The sequence below is a fragment of the Lutra lutra genome, chromosome 5 (assembly GCF_902655055.1).
Source record: "Lutra lutra chromosome 5, mLutLut1.2, whole genome shotgun sequence".
In the NCBI taxonomy this organism is placed as follows: Eukaryota; Metazoa; Chordata; class Mammalia; order Carnivora; family Mustelidae; genus Lutra; species Lutra lutra.
Genome location: NC_062282.1, coordinates 119,773,431 through 119,794,264, shown reverse-complemented (window position 1 = coordinate 119,794,264; position 20,834 = coordinate 119,773,431). Strand labels below are relative to the sequence as shown.

The window sequence follows — 20,834 nt, the reverse complement described above, 5'->3', positions numbered from 1 at the left end:
ATTTATTTATTTGACAGAGAGAGATCACAAGTGGGCAGAGCAGCAGGCAGAGATAGAGGGGGAAGCAGGCTCCCTGATGAGCAGAGAGCCCAATGCGGGGCTTGATCCCAGGACCCTGAGATCATGACCTGAGCCGAAGGCAGAGGCTTAACCCACTGAGCCACCCAGATGCCCCTGTCCTGGAGAATGTTCTATGTGAACTTGGGAAAGAATGTATAGTCTCCTGCTTTTGGATAGAATGTTCTATCAATGTCTGTTAGGTCCACATGGTCTAACATGTCATTTAAGGTTGATGTTTCCTTATTGGTTTTCTGCCTTGACGATCTAGGTGGTGGTGTGAAGTTTTAAAGTACTCTAGTATTATATTGCTATTTCTCCCTTTATGTCTTTTAATATTTGCTTTGTAAGTTCAGGTGTTCCTGTGTTGGCTGTATAAATATTGTAAAATATTACATCCTTTTGCTGGGTTGGCCCCTTTATCATTATGTAATACCTTCCTTAGTCTCTTATTACAGTTTTTGTTTGTCCAATGTAAGCATAGCTACCTACTCCAGCTTGCTTTTAGTTTTCATATGCATGGAGTAGGTTTTTCCATTCCTTCACTTTTAGTCTGTGTATCTTTGCATCTGACGTGCATCTCTTCTAGGCAGTATAGACAGGTGGATGGGTCTTGTTTTTTTTTATACATTCAGCCATCTGATATCTTTGGAGAATTTATCTTATTTAAACCAATTACTCATAGGTAGGTACCTATTGGCATTTTGTTAATGTTTCCTGTTTTGTAGTTCCTGTGTTCCTTTCTTCTTTTGTGATTTGATGACTTTCCTTGCTGGTATGCTTTGACTGCTTTATTATCTTTTGTGTATCTAGATTAGGTTTTCGCCTTGCAGTTACCAGGAGGCTTACATATTAGAACTTGTAATAGTCCATTTTAAGTTGGTAACAATGTAAGGCTGGCTGCGTTCTAAAGCTCTACGTTTTAACTCTTCACCCGCATGTTCTGTTTTTGAGGTTACATTTAACATATTTTAATCTTATGAATTCCTTAACTAATTACTATAGTTATATTTGGGGGGCTCCTCATGAGTATCTAAGTTCTTTTCAAGGAGATGCCAGTGTGGTGTAGCGATGGTATCCCGCAGCATACGTTTCCTCAGAGCACTTTCCGAAGCCTCTAAATGTGTGCCAGACTTGAAGCTTGCCATGCAGGCTTGAAGCTCCAGGACAATCTAATAGGTCTCTTTCACAGACTGTGGATGTGTTTTAGCCTAATGTCTGTGCAGTGCCCTGGGGGTGGGAGCCTTCCAAAAACTCTCTCTGTAACTGTTATCAGTCGTGTGGGACCCAGAAATACAAGAGCTCGGAGGGCTACTCCCTCAGTGGCAGCTGTAAAAACCAGGGCACCAGGGATATGTCAAACCTCCCCTCTGAGAGAGACTGCTGTTCCAGAGCAGCAGGAATAGAGAGCCTGCTCACCAAGGTTTCTGGAGAAGTCTACAGTCAGCCCTTACATGTGTGTTTAATTAGAAGCCTGCCCCTTAGGCAGGAACTGGGATGGTAAGCTTAGGGGTTTGTGACAAAGGCTGAGCATCTGAGTCTGTTGCCTCTAGCTATGCCCTCAGGGTTGTGGCTATTTAAAAACTCTTTTTGCTTTGGTTACAGTCCTGTGGGACCTGTGAGCATAACCACGTTAGCCACCACAGCCAGGTGATAAACCGGTGTCCCCCAGCAGCAGCTACAAGAGTCAGGGGTATCAAACAAGGACAGAAGCTCCGTACTGGGAGATATTTATAAGCTATAGTGAGGCAGAGAGTGCAAAGACTGCATCTAGCGGACTCCGTTCCCTGAGAAGCCCATAAACTCTTAAAATGTGCCAGACCAGAGGGTTGAGCAGCAGCTCAAAGCTCCTCCATAAGCAAATCGGCTTCTTTCTCAGAAAGAGTGGGGGTGTCTAACAGTCTGCTATCTGTACAGTGTCCTGGGGATGGCAGTCTGCCAAGAATGGTCTGAGTGTTAGAGTCCCATGCAACTCAGGAATGGAAGCAGCCCTGGCCTACTGAGCCCAGCAATCAAGGGGTGTCCCTTTGCTGGCAGCCACAAAAACCAAAGCACTAGATGTGCGTAAAAGCTCCCCTCCAGAAAATGTTGGTGCTCTGAAGCATGGCAGAGGGACAGCGTGAACTGGTGCCTGCCAGCTGGAGGGTAAAAATGGCACCACCAGCTTTACAAGGCAGATAGAGGGAGCAGAGTATCCCAGTAGGCCCCGGCCCCTCCAGCTGAAGCTTTAAGGGTTTATGAAAGAGATTCATTTGCTAAAGTCTGGGTGCTTTTCTAATGGCTGCTTCTGTGCTGTACCTTCGGGAAAGTGAGTCTTCACTTGAGCCCTCTGAGCCATGTTTCAGTTCACTACAGCTCTTTATGTCATGATTTTCAAAGCCAGCTCACCTCTCAGGTGCAGGACTTAAAAGCTGGGGTGCCTGATGGAGGGTATAACCTGCTGCTCTTCAGAAAGAAGCTCCATGTTTGTGAGTTACGTTGTAATCGTGGGTTGCCTTGCTGGGGTAGGATTTATAATGAGCTTTTGTCACAGCCTCTCCTACTCACTTCCATTGGCCTTTTGCTTGTTTCTCTGATGTGAAGTCACTCAGCTAGTTTTCAGGTCTGTCTCAGAGGGAACTGTTCCATATGTAGCTGCAGGTTTGGTGTATACATGGGAGGAGGTGAGCTCAAGATCTTCCTACCTTGCCCTGTTGAGCCACCTCTTAGATGTAAAACCAGACATAAAACTGGGGCACCATACACATGTCAAGTCTCCCCTCAGGGAGATGCTGATCATCTGTGGAGTGTGGCACAGGGGGCATGTGGAGATAGCATCCACCAGCTGGAGCAAGGCAGAGGGAAAGTGCAGAGATGGCACCCCAGTCTCTGGCTCCAGAGAGCACTCCAGCAGTCTCTTGAATGTGTGTCTAACCAGAGGCCCACCCCTCAGGCTAATGTTCCAAGACAAGCAAATGAGTCTCTCCTGAAGTCCAGGTAACCCTCAATTAACTGTTTGTATGTTGGGTCCTGGGGTGACGCCAAGCACGCAAGTCCTTTAAGAACCATTTCTCAGATCACCATAGCCTTGCGGGTCTCGTGGACCTGAGCCCCATTGCTTTTCAAAGGTAGATATTTTGGAGAGCCCCTCATAGGTGTACGTGTTAAAAGCTGGGGCTGCCTGATGTGGAGCTCAAACCCTTCACTCCTCAAGAAGCTACAGCTTTTGAGTTCCCTCCTGACCCTGGTTGCCACACTGGGAGTAAGGTTGATGCTGAGTTTAGGTCCCAGCCTCTCCTACCTGCTTCAGAGTGAGACTTCCCTGAGCATCAGATATGTGGGAGGAGAGTTCAGGATCCTCTTGCGTCACCATCTTTAAAGCTGTTTATTTATTTATTTATTTTTTAAAGCTGGTGGTAAACTCTTTCTCACTTCAGGTCATTAAAAAAACAAAAAAACCCCACAAGGACAGCTGTCTTCTAAACATTTGGTTTGCATAACATTAACACCTCCCCCCACTCCAAAAAAACAGAACCGTTTCTCTTTTGAAAAAGGGAAAACCAGTAAATCAGACTTTTTGCCTTGAAAAGTTTCATCACAGATGAAATACTAAAGCAAGTCTTCTAAGTAATATGATACTGAGTGGCAAAGCAAGACCCAACCTTGTACATCCTTGCCAGGTTTGTTTCTCAAATAAAAAGCCTTTCCTATGGGAAGAAGCCACTGAAGTACAGAGAGAAAACTAGAGCTGCCATTGTGTTGGGATGGAGTGAGGAAGGGGACAAAGGAAAGGAGAGAGAGAAAAACAGGAAAGGGGAGAGGGAGGAAACAGAGGGTATTGGTTCATTCAGTGGAGACTGAAGAGCAGCCTAATCTAGATCTTCCAATCACTGCAACATATGGAAATATATGTGATTTTTGTAATTCCTAACTCTGGAGTTTCAATAATGTTTGACTGATCACTTTTTCAGGCATCAATAAATTTACAAAAAAGCTTCGGAGTCCATATGCAATTGATAACAATGAACTACTTGACTTCCTTTCCAGAGTCCCTTCAGATGTACAAGTGGTATGTAGGTTTCACTATTACTCTTATTTAACATAGGATGGAATTGGGTTTTCACTTTTTATCCTTTTAATTTCAAAGGTTTTAGAAGAGCCAGTTAAAGTTAAAAAGTTAAGCTACTTAAAGTTTAAAGCTGTAGCAGATTTTGCCTTTCAGGAATTTAGCCCACTTGGGGTGTTACCCAAGAAGAACTTTTATAAAGCATGGGGAATGGAGAATGAGAGAGGGTTACATCAAGAACCTACCAGAGCTCAAAGGGCAATTTTCCTCCAAGGAAGGTTCACCTGATTTGTGAAGGGAAGTCATCATTACCTGAAGAGAGGAAAGGGGAATATAGATGATGAAAGCAAACGGTGCCAGTGAACATCTGAAAAACAAAACAAAAACACTTCTTTGCATAATTTGCAGGAAATAAGTGAATTTTTAAAATGCAGCTTTTGGAGACCGTTAGGGGACGGGGTGGAGAGTAACTGCATTTTCAAGACTGGGGCACATCTCAGTCTTTCAAAATTCTTTGAGGTTAACTACTCATATAATAATAATAAATGAGCAATATTTTTATCAAAATCTTGACACTATGTTGGAGCAATACCTTTCTTCCTTTGTTTCAGCTGAATTTTTGATTTGGTATCTGACGTGAGAATAGGCTGGAGGGAGATTAAGCCTAAACTAAACAAACAGTAAATTGCAAAGAACCATTATTCAGCCTTTCAAAATTAAGATGGTTTTGCTTTTAATCTAATGTGTTACTGACAGTGAAGAGGCAGCCTATTACTAATGTTCACAGTAGTGCTCTCACGTAATTTCTGGCAGGATTTCCCTTATGATTCTTGCTCTATCATTCTATTGTTTTCTGCATCCCAGCTGCAGATCCCATAGACCTTCCAGTGCTCTTCCCACCCCTGCCTCCAAGCAGTCTCTCATTCCTTTGCTTTTCCTTCCTTTGCCAGAAAGTGACCACCTGACCAGTCTTTCTCTGAACTCTGTTTAAACAGGTGCAATACCAAGAACTGAAACCAGATCCTTCTCACAGTCCATGTAAAAGGAAGAAAAACAATCTTGGCTAGCCAGCTCCCAGCACTGAGGAGACCAGCATCTGTTTGGGAAGATAAAAGAAAAAGCCTTCAGCCTCAGCAGCATTTCCTTTCTTCCTGCTTTTTATTTATTTTGCCTTTTTATCATGATCGAGAGAATTTGTAAATAGTGTACAAAGGCATATGTCTTTGAAAATATACTTCCATTGTACAGACTCAATTTGATAAAGGTTTAGCTGTTGCTGTGTGAAAGCCTTGTTGGCTGCGGATAATATTATAACACACTGGAACAACAAACAGAAGAATGGTAACATTGGGAGATATGTACTTCTCTAATTACGAGTAGAAGCACTAGAATATTACATTAAATGCTCAGCTGTGTTCTGATTAAATCTACATAAAATGTAAATGTCAATTTGATTTTTAAAGTTTTTTTTTATGTGACTATTTTTTATCTGAAAAGTAATCCATTACAGTTTTCTATGTTTTATACATTTCAAAAGTGAAGGGGGAATCCCAAAATCTGAATTATGGAACAGATGCATTTCAATTTAACATAGATGCTGACTTCAGATTCTTTCATTCCCGTGCAAATTACTGAGATATGACTCGGCTTATTTTAAGCTAATGAGCGAAGGTACATTCACTCTGTCAGGATAATCTTCCACACTCTACAAAGAAAACTTTCAAACCTTCTATCATTCCATCTAAAACCTTAAAATCTCCACAGGATTACACATAAATACTGCCAGGTTTATAAATGATTGCCTATCTGAATTTTTATACCTACCACTTCTTTAATTTGTACCGAGTTAGCAAGTTAGCAACCCCGTTCAGTTGTCAAGAATACTAGCAAACTAAATCCGTGTTGCTTTTGGTGTCTCTGTGCATCTAAAAATACTTAATACTCAAGTGTTATCACACACACAAAAAAGTATCTTCTTTCTCATAGATTACTGAAATGCTTTAATGCATAGTATGATTTTTGTTAGTGTGAATTTTAATGTAAAGAATGCTAGTGTGCTAAGTGATATGCCAGTGTTTCATTACATTCATTTATAGAAAAACTAATCATTCTTGATAATATGAATGCATGAAACCTAATTTGTTAAAAAAAAAAAAAAAAAAACCAAAAACCAAAAAACAGAAAACTGCTTATGGGGAAGGGAGAGTTTGCCTTTAAAAAAAACGTTTCACTACTTACCAGAGAATCTATACTTAAAAATTGCATTCCCAAGACTTATGGTAGTTTTTGTACCTAGCTCCCTGATAAATCAAGGGAGTATACCTCTGGAGAGAGAAATAATTTGGTAAGAATGTTTTATTTCCCTGACTGGGTAGGGGATTAAGCTTGGCTGAAAATGCTGTAGAAAATGTTTTGCACTACTTTATTAATAGACTGGGAAAGGGTGAAGGGGGGAGTTATGATGGAAAAACATAGAAAAGCCAGAAGCCAGAAATATATATTTCACTCTAAAGGAAGAGACTTTAAAAATAAATTTAATCTCATCAAAGCTAATTTTTAAAGTATTTTTATTTTAAAGCAACGTTGTTAAATACTATTTCTTATGATAGAACTATTTTGATCTGTTTATACACTATGCTTGAAAGAGAATGTCAATGAAATTCCCTTTCTACAGAAAGGGTTTGACCTCAATATGCGCTATTTAGCTCACCGTGTTTATAATGACATGCTTCTATCTGCATACCATCACTGTTTGTGGCTTAGACATAATACTCCATGAAGCTGATGTTACCAGAGAAAGTTTATTGATGGGATAATTTGTTTGAAATACCTTTTGATTATACCTTGTGTGAGATTTATGTTCCGTGCTGACAGTGTCTGCTCAAATGTCTACAAGCCTGATATTGTACAACCTCAGATGTACCTAGTGCATAGTAACCATTAACAGATGCCTAATTTTTTTGTTTCATTCTACCAACTTTCAGATGTTAAATTCAGTGGTAATGTTGATTCTACATTCACTGCATTAAATAAAAAAAAATCTTTTCTAAGTATAATCAGTACTCCTTTCTTTTCCTTTCCTTTTTTTGTGTGGGGGGGGAGTGGTTTGAGAGAGACCTGCTGGAGGATTGTTTGTATATTCTTATACTTCACTTGAGAAATTAGGTTTTGTTTGGACAAAAAAAAAGCCTTTTCTGAAACCTTGACTATCGTATGAAACGGACTACTTTCGAAGGAGTGAGCACGCAACGACGTTGATAGAAGAATAAGAACTATCTTGAGGCATGAAATGATATTCAGAGGAAACTTCGCTGTTTTAAAAACTACTATATTCACAGGCTGAAAAGAAGAAACTGTCTAATACAATTTTAACTCTTTTCCCTTTTCACATAGATACAGTTTTACCTTTTGAAAGCTGTTTACCTTGATTTAGTTTTCAAAGATTTTCCATTTAAATATTTTAAGAGATCTTTATGAGATTCAATGTCACTCCAAATAGGCGTGAGACTGCTAAATCTGGTAATATTGTCAACTATTAAATATATTCCTCGGTGTCTTTCAGTGAGTAAATTCACTAAAGGTCATTCACATGACAAAGTACTATTGTTGCTATTAATTGTGGTAATTCCTAAGAAAGGCATATTTTAAACTTTTCATTTACCAAAAAAACATAATACTTGCTCATTTTGGTACTGTTCCACAGATTCAAGCTGACAGATGCTATATGGATTTCAAATTATATTTGAACCATACTAAATACTAGGATAATCTGAACTGAAAGATTAAAAAAAAAAAAAAATTTAAGTGCTCTCCATGTCCTAAGTGGGGCTTGAACTCCCAACCCTGAGATCAAGAGTCTCATGCTCCACCGAATGAGCCAGCCAGGACCCCAAACTGAAAGACTTTTTTTTAAATGACTTTGCTTTGTGATTTATAGAATACCTATTACTATTATATGACTTGCCCTGTCACAGGCAATGATTAAACCAGTGACAGTATATTAAAATCAAATCTGGAGCTAAAGTATAATAACAAAATTTAATCAATAGGTTTTTGAAAGTATCCTTTATTGAATTTTATTCTATTTTTTCTGAGTAGCCCAATTTATTAAATTTATAATTAAAAAATTTTTTAAATTTAAATTCAATTAGCCAACATATTGTAATACATCATTAATTTTTGATGTAATATTCATTGATTCATTGGCTGCGTATAAGCCAGTGTTCGTCGCATCACGTGCCCTCCTTAATACCCACCCACCTCCCCTCTGCAATTCTGTTTCCCAGAGTCAAGAGTAGGCTCTCTGCACGATTCAAGAATTTTATTCTATATATAAAAGTGAAAAAAAATTCGGTAGTAAGCTCTCTTATTCAGGGACCGTAGGAACTTTTTTTCCCCACTTTGACCTTAATATCCAAATGTCTGTAATGCTGTAAGTGATCTAATTTTGTGTTAACTAGTCTTATTCAGAGGCTTTAATTTCTGTTTATACACTTATTAAATGTACCCTCAATATTTCTAAGTTTTGTACTCATCATTAAAAGCAAATAAAAAAACTATACTATCAGGCAATTGATGTTCCAGAAAATCAAGTAAAGAAATCGACCGTTAAACTTCTTACAAAAGCTTCAGGTATTGTTAAAGGAATGCTTATTTAAATTCTGGGGCTTTAAATGTCGAGTGTGAGTATGTGTATGTGTACAGATGCCAATTCATTTGTTTGATTAGAGTATCCAGAATCAGCCTTTCCTAACTGTTCAGTCAAGTATGAATTAAAACCACATAAAAAATGTAATGAATACTTAAAATAGTGTCATTCCTTGCAATTATACTTCTCTTCCCTGGGATGACTGGTGTAACTCACTGAAAGAAAAAACATAAAACCTTTTTTGGGGTGAAAATGTTAGATCTTATGCCTTAGTTTCTACGTTTGTACAGTGGCAGTCACATCGTAGAATTTCTATCAGCTGAGTCTAGAGATTTAAGAAACACTAAACAAAATGTCTCATTATGTAAGAATCCTATGCAAAAAACTCCCAAAACAGTAAATGTACAAAGTGGTCACGTGCCGCCAAAGCTAACACCACTGTGAAAGGTTTGCTGGAAGGTAATGATTATGTATACACTTTCCCTAGGGGATTTGTGCTAAGAACCAAAATAAGTGTAACAAGTACATAAATGGTCTCAAATGAGTTTTAATTTATTGAGATCTTCCTTTTTTCACATTCTAAATTAATAACAAAGAAGTGGTCCCTCAAATGCACAAGCTGTATTTTTGTAGACAGGCTTTTTTTATTTATATGATGCTTGTGTCTCCACACGTTACCAATTATAAAACTCCATTTAAAAAAAAAATAGAGGCACTGCTGTTCTCTTCTAGGCAATTAATAGCATGACTATATTAAGCTGAAAGCTTTATTTGTATTAAAAACAGAAATAGGTAAGTAGCTTTGCCAAAGTTTTCTCAGTCTATAGCAAAAGTAAAACATGCAACATAATTCTCCCATGCTGTGATTTTCCTGTGCTCCTTCAAGAGAAAAGGATCGACCAACCTGAGTCAGTGTAGAAACCTGCAAAGCACATCTTCTCAGGAGGAATGCGTTAGAGATCCTAAGACCTGGCTTGTTACTGCTACTGTGGCAAGAGGGCAGGATAGGCTCAGTTCCAGTTCCTACTAAAGACAAGCTTCACAATGGCATGAGGCAACATTTTATTTTGCTAGAATTCAAATAGTAACAAGTTTAGGGGAAATGCCGATTGCATAAAGAAAGGAGCACACTTGGCCCCAACCGCTCTTAACCAGCTCTTGATCACAGGAGACCCACCTGAGACAAGTCAACAGTAATTAGAGAGGCAGCTGGACTACAGAAGGGAGCTGAGAGGAAGGGTACCACTTCTTGGCTTTATTAGAAACCTTACAACTCAACTTGACATAATTCCCTCAAAACATTCCTCCTTTGTATAGCAATGATGATAATTATAAGCCCAAATCTGTGTATAAACTATAATAGTGAAAGCATGGAAAATAGTTTACTTCAGTCAAGAACTAATAAACTCTTGAAAAACTCTGATCAAGACTTTAAGTGTCGGGGCGCCTGGGTGGCTCAGTGTTAAGGTTAAAGCCTCTGCCTTCGGCTCAGGTCATGATCTCAGGGTCCTGGGATCGAGCCCCGCATCGGGCTCTCTGCTCCGTGGAGAGCCTGCTTCCTCCTCTCTCTCTGCCTACCTCTCTACTTGTGATCTCTGTCAAATAAATAAATAAAAATGTTTAAAAAAAAAAACACTTAAGTGTCTATTATCTATTATACAGAGGGATAATGTTTGTGTTTTTGTTGACTGTTGTGTATCATGGGAGGCAACTAACTCAAGTTCTGACTGGACCTTACACAATGGTATTCTTACCCCTTACCTTTGATCTGGAACTCTTAACACAGCAGATTCTGTTAACATAGAGAACTAGCAAACTTACAGCAGGGTCTTTGAAGCACCTGGGAACCCACTGGGAAAAGTCAAATACTTGTTACGTTTGAAAAACTACTTTTAAAATAGATCAATGTGTGGTCCGTTTTATTTGTTTGAAGTTGAACATTACTTTAAAAATTTCCCTGTAGGATTAGGCAAAAAAAAAAAAAAAAAAAAAGCATCTTCAGATATAATAGAGAAAACCTTTTTTGGTGGTGGGGGAGGGTCAACACAAAACATCTGGCACTTGATAACCAGGAGTCAGGCACACCAACTCTCCCGGGGTGGGGCAGCAGGTACACACCATTCTTGTGGCACTATGATGTTAATGCAGAGAACACAGAAGTGTTCTGATACTCCATGATCTCCCATAACTGTGACAACCCCCCAACAAGCAGGTGAGAAATCCTCCCCGCTCAAACACATTAATGTGATATTCCCTGGTGTACTGTAGTTACATTACTGGTATCCAATGAGTTTATATAAAATCATTGTTAAAATATTCTATTTCAATTGTACTCCTTAAAACAATACCTTACAAGAAACCATTTTCCTGGCCTTCACAGAAGAGGTGCCAAATAATATGCTCTGGAGAATAGTGGCAAGACACTTTCACTCAGAATTCTCTCAGTGAACAACCGGCTGCCTTTATCTGCCATAGTGTTGTAAATAATAAAATCAATAGTAAAAAAGGGAATTTTTTCCAGGTCTGTGATGATATAAGAAAAAAATTCTTGGTAACACAGTAGCAACCTCTCTTCAAATAGATTCAAATGTAGCCTTCATTCAATCTGAGTGTTCTCCCTGCATTTTGGTGTCGAATCTGAAAAAAAAAAAAAAATCAGACAAGCAATTCTTTAGGTTCTATGAATACTTCTAAAATGATAAAAGGCCAATAGTGAAGCTATGTTTTCATGACTCCCCATGATAATTACATGGAGGAAGTTTTATCTTTGGTAATTGAAGAATCTTCCTAGAGCAATGACCCCAACACGGTTACACACTACTTGGAAGGCGGTTAAAAAGAAGACTGAAGAAGCCTGCCAGTAAAATGATGAGCCAGATTCACTCTTAAAGGAGGGGGCATATAGTGCAGGTATATATTTTTTTAGAGATCCGCATTAGATGGTACTATGTTTAATTACAACCTTCCCTGAAGAAAAATGGCATATTTTAAAATGTACTTTATATTTTAAAAATCCAGTTATACGTCAGTTTAAATAAGAGCTTTAGAAAATTTTCAAGACTTGATTCGCATTTTTCTTAAGAGCACTACTTTCAAAAATAAGAGTTACTGGCATTATAAATATAAATCATGTTACAGAGAAACTTGGAGAAGTGACTATTCGAAATTCTATCATAAATACATCACTATTAGCAATGTATTTGCCTATAATTTTTCCCACTATGTAATTATATTTTAAGTAATTTTTAATTACATCCCATCTTTTTAAAAAGAACTAAAATTAGTCAATAAAAATAGCTTTGGGAAACCCACTCTAACCACTTTTTATAAATGGCTCTTAACTTCTCCTTAAGCCCATTTCCTCCAATAACATGACTTTGGATGAACTTACACATTGTTTGAAAGAACGAATAAGGGAACTAAAGTCATGCGGAAGGAAACTAGATTTGCTTAACCTTGAGGAAAGGACTGAGTACTGCTGGTCCGATAGTTTATTTCTGAAAATACCAGTAAAACTGGTATTTTTATTCTTCTTTTTGATTGAGTTTCAACTAAAAAACCTTCCATAAAACAATTATCTCAACCATTTGGTTTATTGAACTTTATACAAAACTTTCAAAAAGTTTGTGAGAGTAGAGAAGCTGCCTATATGCCTTTTGTCTGATTTGTATACTTTCATTAACTTTTTTCAATCAAGCTATTAATAACCCTCTTGATTTTTTAAACTAGAATGACTCAACCATTTTCCCCCTCAACCCTTTGCCCAGTTTTCAACTTTGTAATTCTGCTTGTAAGGTTTCATTTTAATTTTACTGAGTATTATTTATTGCTCTGTAATTTTATCTCTATGTAGGAAAAACAAGAAAAAATGCAAAACAGAAATGCATCTTTGGGATGAAGTCAGATACCAAAGATACATATTCGCTAACACAAAAACAAAAAACTATTATAAATCAAACCATTCTGGTCATTAGAAAAATTTATCAGTGTCATGACATAAACCATTGCTGACCTAACCTTTAAGTTGAGAAGTACTGACAACAAACTAAGTTCTTTTTATCTGTCACCACTTTAATGATTTTTTCAACATGACTATTTTGAGGACAGAAAAATGGAGAATCATTGGAATTTTAGTTCATCTACTATTTAGATAAATGATAGTATAATAGGTGTAAATTCAAAGTTGGATTCCAGATTTTCTGTTCAGTGCAACTTACCTACTGGAATTGCTAAGCAAATTTTTAAAAAACTTCCTTTCTTCAGTAGAACTAAATCCTACGTTCCAAAGAGTATGTTAGCCATTCTCTATTAATGTTTAATACCCACTATGCATAAATTTTCATTTGCTCCAATTCAGATGCTTTTGAGAGGAAGATCAGAATAACCAAATCTGGGTTTACTATTCTAAAAAGATTTGGGGGCCATAATAAAAGTAAAAATTGGTGGAAATATTTGTTTCAATTCTAACTGAAGAAGGCTAATTGTAAATGCTTGAATAAGGAACTTTTATTTTTTGGTCTATGTTAAGGGCAATATTATATGTTACAAATTACATATATAAATAATACTATATACTTGTTTTATTAGAAGTATTGTTTTTATAACAACAAAACAATGTTGTTTTGTTGTTTAAAATTCTTTCAAAAACAATTTGTTGGTTACTTTGCTGATTTAATACTATTGGATCTTAATTCAGGAAGTAGTTTAAAAATCCAGAAAAGTTCACAATATTTGCTTTTAAAAAGAAAAACATAAATATATATCTAACAGTACAAAGACAATATTATGAAAAAAAAAGCACTTCTATCTAGTACTGAGTTATAGTTTAGGTTTTTTTTTAAAAAACACATAGTTTAAGTGAATTCATATCAAAAACTACATATCTATACTTATAAAAAGGCTTATAGTAATGAATTCAAATATGTAAGATATTGGAAAATAACTCGTATATCAAATATACAAATTATCATTTTGCTTATCACACAAAGTACTCCCAAATAGCCAACTGCCCTAAAAGTGAATCATTTGGATTTGTGATGGAAAATGTTAAGAAGCCTCTTTTTCAAGTAATTTAATCTATTTCCCCCTAACAATTCACATAAATTCATGTTTATAATTCTTCATTGCTTGAGGCTTTCATAAACTGGAAAGCACTATATGAAGACTAGCATTTACTTAAGAGGAAAAACTTCTAAAAAAATCTAGTGATCAATGATGTTAAAATTATCTTTTGTTTATTTCATCTGAAAAGGTCTTCTTTTTGTAAAATTTGCAATACCTTTGAAAGATAGAGGCTTTGGAACCAGCAAAAACAATACCACAACATTTTCTCATTAAGTTAGTCCAGTAACTTCTAATTCTGCATCAGAGGAAATAATTGTCAGAATATATCCTCCTCCCACAATTCCTTCCAACTTACAAGGTGAATTTTTTGATAACATAATTTGATTTACAGGAAAGAGTTAACCATTCCATGTTTCCATGGAACTGATGTCTGCAGTTTTGACAACACCAGGCACAGACTAATTCCAATAATGCCATTGCTGACCTTTCTAACTCAATCCACATTTGTTATAAAAACAATTATCATTCAGAACTTTGCAAGCTCCACGTCAGCAGGAGGTGCGATTGGTGTGGAAGCTACGTGATAAATGCCTGAGGGAAAGAGTGCCTCATGTCACTCAAAGATGACCCCTTCCTACTGCTTCAGGAGCAACAGTGACAGGCTCTCATCAAGTTCATAACTTAACTGGAAAGGTGTGTAAAGGCATATGGATTGCACATTCCAGCAAGAGTGTTTTCATGTGAAGGTATTCATTTAACTCTCTGTAACAGCGTAGACAAAAATGGCAAATGCTTCCTGGCATTTATATAAAGTATCCTAGCATTAACGCATTTGTGTTTACCTGGGAATGCGTATTAGTTTGCAAAGACTGCAAACCCTGCATTCTACTCTCTCTGAAACATAATTGCGAAAATCATAAAGATCAAAGAAGTAAACTATTAGATCTGTTTAATATTCACATTTAAAAACTAAAAAAGAAAACCAATTATTACTGTAAATTTTAGAAACACATAAGACTGAATTTTTTTTCAATAGCCAATACAGAAGGAAATAAAAGTAACAATATTTCAATCTAATTTACCTCCCTAGACTGTAAGCTTTTCCTTTTATCGTAATCAGCCTGTCAGCACACCACCTGGAATATAGTAGGTGTTCAAGAAATTATAAAAACACTGATTTCGCATTTTATTTATACAAGGAAGAATGTTTTCCTGGTCATCTTGGAATTAAGGAAATGACAGAAAATGTATATAAATGGACCACTTTATTCTGCATAGGAAAACTAATAACAAGCTAGAAAACTCTTAACTTTGAAAAGACCCTTCCTAAGGAGCTGCCAGTAAAAATTCTAAAATCTTTTATATTCCCATTATTTCTACGGATTACATATGTGGAAAGCTGCATCTTAACAGCTAAGAAATCTTATTCCAGCCTTTATTTACATTTGTAATAAAGGCCTTGCTGGGCTTCAAAAAAAAAAAAAAAAAAAAAAAAAAACCAGATCTACTGAACTACAGATATGAAATCTAACAAAGTACAAGAAAAAATACCATAACTCAGCCTTGCCTTCAGTTGCTGGAACTCTGAGCCATTTATAACTAAAGGCCAGGACTCAAAAAGCCTATGAATTTTATTTATTAATATTTCTATTTCCCCTACCTCTAAGCAATCTGAAGCAATTATTATATTTTCTAAAATAAATCTTAGGCAATAATATTAGAAAAAAAAGTTTCTCACTGAAGGTTTAAATTTCATATACATTTGTTTAAATTCATGTACATATATTGCTATTGTTAACTAGGACACAGAACACAGTAATCTGCTTGCTAAGTGGCACTTTTGAATAAATGCAAAACTACAATGACACCTTACTGAAATAGGCAGGGACCTCAATGCCATTTTTTAGTGTTTAATACTTCTTACCATCATGAGTTGTAGAAGTTGGCAGATAGAACAGTTATGAAACATTAATTCTAATTGCAACTAGATGAATATTCCCTAAGAACATTTAATTTAGAAAACTACTTTTCTTAGCAGTGCAAAACCCTAACTCATGATGTTGGTTATTTTATTAACTTAGAATTATTGCCAACTGGAGCAATTACTCTCTTGCTTAAATAATTTGTTATAACTAAAAAGAGGAGGTAAGAATTAGAAAAGAAGCAACATTTATTAAGTGCTCTATAAGGTGACAGGCTAACAAGTCTGGCACAGATAATACCTGGTGTTATTTCCATTTGACAAGAAAGAAAGCAAAAGCTCAGAAACGAACCTGTTTTATAATTTAGTTAATCAGAAGTTAGACACAACTGTGCCTGTTAGATGTCAAAACTATGTTTTTAAGTTTGTATTAGTTAACCTAGTAAACATTATTCTCAATGCCTTCACAAGTGAAGTAAAGGGGCTATTGTTCAAAATAAAATTGTTCTCATTCGTCATGTTGGGAAACACTTTACTGACTCTTAGCATTTTAACGTTCCTTAGATAGTCTCTGCTACGTCATGGTTTCTCTGATACTCTTTAAGTATGTATTATCGAGACTTTTAGGATTTCACATTTGAAGGCTAACTAGAAACAATTAATATTTCTTACAGTGTGTATAAAAACTTACTAGGAAAAAAAAAACTTTGATTTTTATTCAGCGCTGATATACTAATGTAGCAGTTTTCAGTTTAGATTATAAACCCAGTAATAAAACACTCAGAATTTGTATCTTGTTAAAAGATCTATTTCCAAGATAAAACTAAAGTGTGCTTCTTTAGCAGATTAATTGCTGTGAGATCATCACTTTAGTTACATAAAAGCTAAATGGAAGTTTTAATGATTCTTTTCCAGCTGTACCACAATGTAACTTATTCCCACTAGGAAAGCAACTCTAATTTCAAAAGTGGTTATTAGCCATACCCTTTCTTTTAGTTTTACTATAAACTGCTGTTAGGGAAAAAAACCTGCAAATTGAAACGTAAATTCATACTACACATTAAGATTTTAGATAATCTCAAATCTATTACTTAGTTACCACTTATATCTTAATATTTGGCAAAACTGACTATGTAGCAGTATGTTTTCACTTACATTACAGTGGTTACATGGAGTAGAAATAAACTTTGTACATGAACTGTTAAAATAAAGTAGATCAAGGGATCAAAGAGTCAAACTTGGCACATTCACTGCATTTAAAAACCAACAGTGTTATTATTGTAAATTTTAGAAATGTTTATTTTACAAACACACAAAACTAAAATGAGTATTTTAGTCCAACAGCCTACAGAGAATAAACAGGGAGCTACATGCTTATAGTTGCACATTTGCATTAATATCCTTGCCATGATTCTAAGACCTTAAATCCCTGGAAGAGAGGACAGAACATTTTGATTTCAAAAAATATTTAAATTAAAATGTTTTACATGTACAATATAAATAAATATCACTTTCAGATCAAGAAATAATAAAGATTAAGGAAAGCAATGCATACCAAATGAAACTCTTTTTACTTTTGAGTCAAATTCTACAACATGGAAAAAGACAGAAGCCTACATTACAGGTTTGCAGAAGTTCTTTAAGTGCTTTTGAAAGCAAAGCTACAAATTCTGTCAATAAATAAATCAAATTAATATTTGTTAATAAGCTATGAAGTGTGTAAGAAAAGACAAAGCAAGCTAAGTGTGTTAGAAAGTTGACTCATATTTTTTGGCACCATCATGAAAACTCTGTGACTGAACGGCACATCATTTCCAATGTCACCAATAAGGCCTCAGTGTGCACTCCAGGACACACTTTTAAATTCTCAGGCAGTTCCTTCAGAATATTTGGGAGCATCTGCAATGTCTTTATATTTCTGGCATACAGATCCAATAACCAGTCAGTATGAGCACTGGTGGTTTCTTTATAATTCTTACAAGCCACAAGCAGCTCATTTAGGTGAGTTAACCCTTTGAAAGCTAAGAGGAACTCCGAAGATAAATCAAAAATTGAACAAAAATTTAGCAACATCCTACTAAGTAAAAATGAGCCAAATTCAAGTTGCTGGTGGTAAAAATGTTTCTCTGCTTGGGCATGAAAGTTCTCCACTGTATCTTCTATTTTTGTAATAGCAAATAGTTCTTCCTTGATTTGAGATGATACCACATAATCCAAGGGCAATTCTCCCTTAGAGTTCCTCTGCTGTAAAAGCACTGGGCCTGTGAAAAAGAAAATGCACAATGTCAAAACATTTTTATTTTGGCAGCTGAACAGTTATTTTCTCTATTTCTCCAAAGCACCCAGGTCTCTGTTTACAATCATATTTTGTACAAATTCATGTTGACAAAATTAACTGGCCATACATATTGACTGCCTAATAAAGGTACACTAAAAAAACAGAGAATTCTAGTCAGTGCCTAATTAGGTTTGCCTAAAAACACACGCCTTAGTTCAATAAATACCGTAATTACAAATTTTAAAAAAGCATATCAAACTTCATAAATTGTCATGTTGAAATAAGAATTTCAGTGTTCCCAGAAGATATTAACAAAATGTGTTCTTCCTCAATATGTATATGAGTCTTAAATGTATCTTATAATTTCACCAAGGGGAAAGAAGTACTACCTCCTTCTATTGCTAACAGGTGACTGCAACAAAACAGAGTATAAAACCATGCACAGACACAGATCACACTTTTCATTAACCTTCGCTTATGTTCAATTTTTAGTATACGTAACTGATTTACAAAAAATTAAATGTTAACTGCTCTGAGTCAAAAGTTAGATTTCATCTTTCTGTCCTAGCTAAACCTAATTTATATACACAGCAAACACTGAAGAGTTTATCCCCTAGGTAGTAAAGGATAATATGGGAGGGGCAAAACAACAATGACTCAGTATTTGGTCACATAGCACTGAGTACTTTTACCCCTCTGTCTGTCAAGTACTGTCATTATTTATGTACTCTGCCATAAAAATGTTATGAAAGATCTAAGATTTTTTGTACTAGAAGACATAATCAGAAGATCCTACTATACAACATAAGAGATACTGTCTGAAAACACATCATAGGTGCAAAAATTCCTAATGATGAAGCTGATGCAACATATATAAAGGCCTAGTTTATAAAATATGTTTAATATAAAAAGGTCAATGACTGATAATATGTAATTTAATTTTATGGGAAAAAATAAAATTCTAAAACTAGGTCTCTTTTCATTATATTTCAAAAAGTTGTACCAAGTGACTCCTCTTACAAAAACAAACAGACAAACAAACAAAAAAATATTATGGACAAGATGCCAAAAGTAAACAAAAGTTTTAGAGACATAAATAATCGATATCACTTCTTTCAAGACTGAGTAACTCACAAAGAAGAATGATGTAGCTACTATAATGATGCTGTTAAATGTTAGACGATATGATAGGTCCAAACAGAATATGACTAAGGCAAAGCTTAAGCTGTACAGTTGCCAAAGGACCTCAGTAAATTCAACTGCAAGTAGGTTTCTTCTTTTACGACAATGAACTCACCCACGTACTATTCTCCAACAAGAGCCCTGGAAAAATTCACTTTGGTCAGTATAATCCCACTCTCTAAAGAGTTGGACTTAATACAGCAATGGCTCTTATACTGCTTAGATCAATTGAAGCAAGGCCAAATATAGGCTTCAAATGTCACTACATGACTGAGTAGAAAAATAAAACACAGGAGACAGAACATTATGGTTTAGTAAACATATAATATGAAAAAAAGTAGAAGAACTGAAAAATATATTGATTATGAAATGGTGTCAGTAAAACAGACACACTAAGGCCTTTAGGGGGCAGGAGAAGACTATAAATAACCAAAATGCTTCTGCTACCAAGCTATACAACCTTTCACATATGTATATATATGGGGGGGAGGGGAGGGCAAAAGAAAATTTGCATTTTATTTTCATGCAGAATGAAACAGCTTTAATTACAGGACAAAATAATTTTAAATTTCCAGTTAAAATCAGGACAAATAAAAGTAATGGGAAATATACACAAATTTTTATTTCTGCATTATAAACTAGTCATCACTTTTCCTTTGTTTCTCTTCTAAAACACAAATCAGTTATCAGCAAAATTTAACATAAAATTTATATTATTCAGTTCACATGTAAGAAGAATGTCACTGAAGAGGGGAGTGGGGGTGCTTTCTAAAATAAAGAGATCAAAAATCAAGAAAAGCAGCAGATAAATATTAAGTTCAAGTTATCTCCATCACAAAACCCCTGCACAACAGTTACCACCATTTGAAAAAAATCTTTCCACTATAACTTAATTGACTGCAAAATGTGAATGGAGATATTCTAGGATATCTTTCTTTTTGTAGTCTGTAAAGAAATGACTCATTTAAAAAAAAAAAGATTAATCGAGTTAACAGTTACATATAAGAAATGAAACAAGAATGGAAAACCCAAGTAACCACAATGGAACACTTACATTCATTTATTAATAAGCTTTCAGAAATGGCTGGTTCACAAAGACATTACACACTTTAAGAGGATTAATATTTAAAACCAACCCACTCAATTCAAAATACACTCTCATACACAAACCTAAATAGGCTTTATAATTAATGAAAATGAATAAATATTTACATATTATGGAAAGGTATCCCTATTAAATAAAATGCTTTCATTCTAGGAGACTTTTTAATCTTTTTCACTAATATGAAATAAGGGCGTTTTTCCTTACAGACCTTAAACATAAAATGCTATCTACCTCTGAGGGAATTCATCAAAAAACTGGATAATTTATCAAAACCCGTTTAGCATAAATGCACTCACCCCCATGCTGTAGTAGCAGCTTGCCAATTTCTACATGTCCGTTTGACAGTGCATCATGCAAAGGAGTCACCCCGTCCACTTGAGTGAGCAGATCTACCTCTGGACAACGTTGCAAAATTTCCTGGACACACACTGTGTTGCCATAGTTACAGGCTTCATGCAAAGGCGTCCAGCCAGCATTGTCTAAATTAGAAATCAAGGCAAGTTTTAAAATAGCAAAAGTAGGACTTCTGGCAGT

General features: G+C 35.7%; 2 protein-coding genes across 19 annotated transcripts in view; one reads left to right on the top strand and one right to left on the bottom strand.

Annotated features, from left to right (window-relative positions):
- The window catches only part of MCTP1 (multiple C2 and transmembrane domain containing 1), a 521,742-nt gene extending 514,566 nt beyond the window's left edge, over nucleotides 1-7,176 (top strand). For 12 of the 16 annotated variants that reach the window (XM_047730107.1, XM_047730110.1, XM_047730109.1 and 9 more), the window contains 2 exons: nucleotides 4,008-4,105; nucleotides 5,098-7,176. In XM_047730107.1, the coding sequence (XP_047586063.1) occupies nucleotides 4,008-4,105; nucleotides 5,098-5,169 (170 nt within the window). In that variant the 3' untranslated portion in view covers nucleotides 5,170-7,176. The remainder of the gene's footprint in view (nucleotides 1-4,007; nucleotides 4,106-5,097) is intronic. The other 4 variants (XM_047730108.1, XM_047730104.1, XR_007127466.1 and 1 more) reach the window with 3 other exon arrangements.
- Nucleotides 7,177-14,908: 7,732 nt separating this feature from the next.
- The window catches only part of SLF1 (SMC5-SMC6 complex localization factor 1), a 77,523-nt gene continuing 71,597 nt past the window's right edge, over nucleotides 14,909-20,834 (bottom strand). Inside the window, exons 19-20 of one of the 3 annotated variants that reach the window (XM_047731572.1) lie at nucleotides 20,597-20,779; nucleotides 14,909-17,996 (exon numbers count right to left, since the gene is read on the bottom strand). In XM_047731572.1, coding sequence (XP_047587528.1) covers nucleotides 17,515-17,996; nucleotides 20,597-20,779 — 665 coding nt within the window. In that variant the 3' untranslated portion in view covers nucleotides 14,909-17,514. The remainder of the gene's footprint in view (nucleotides 17,997-20,596; nucleotides 20,780-20,834) is intronic. The other 2 variants (XM_047731571.1, XM_047731570.1) reach the window with 2 other exon arrangements.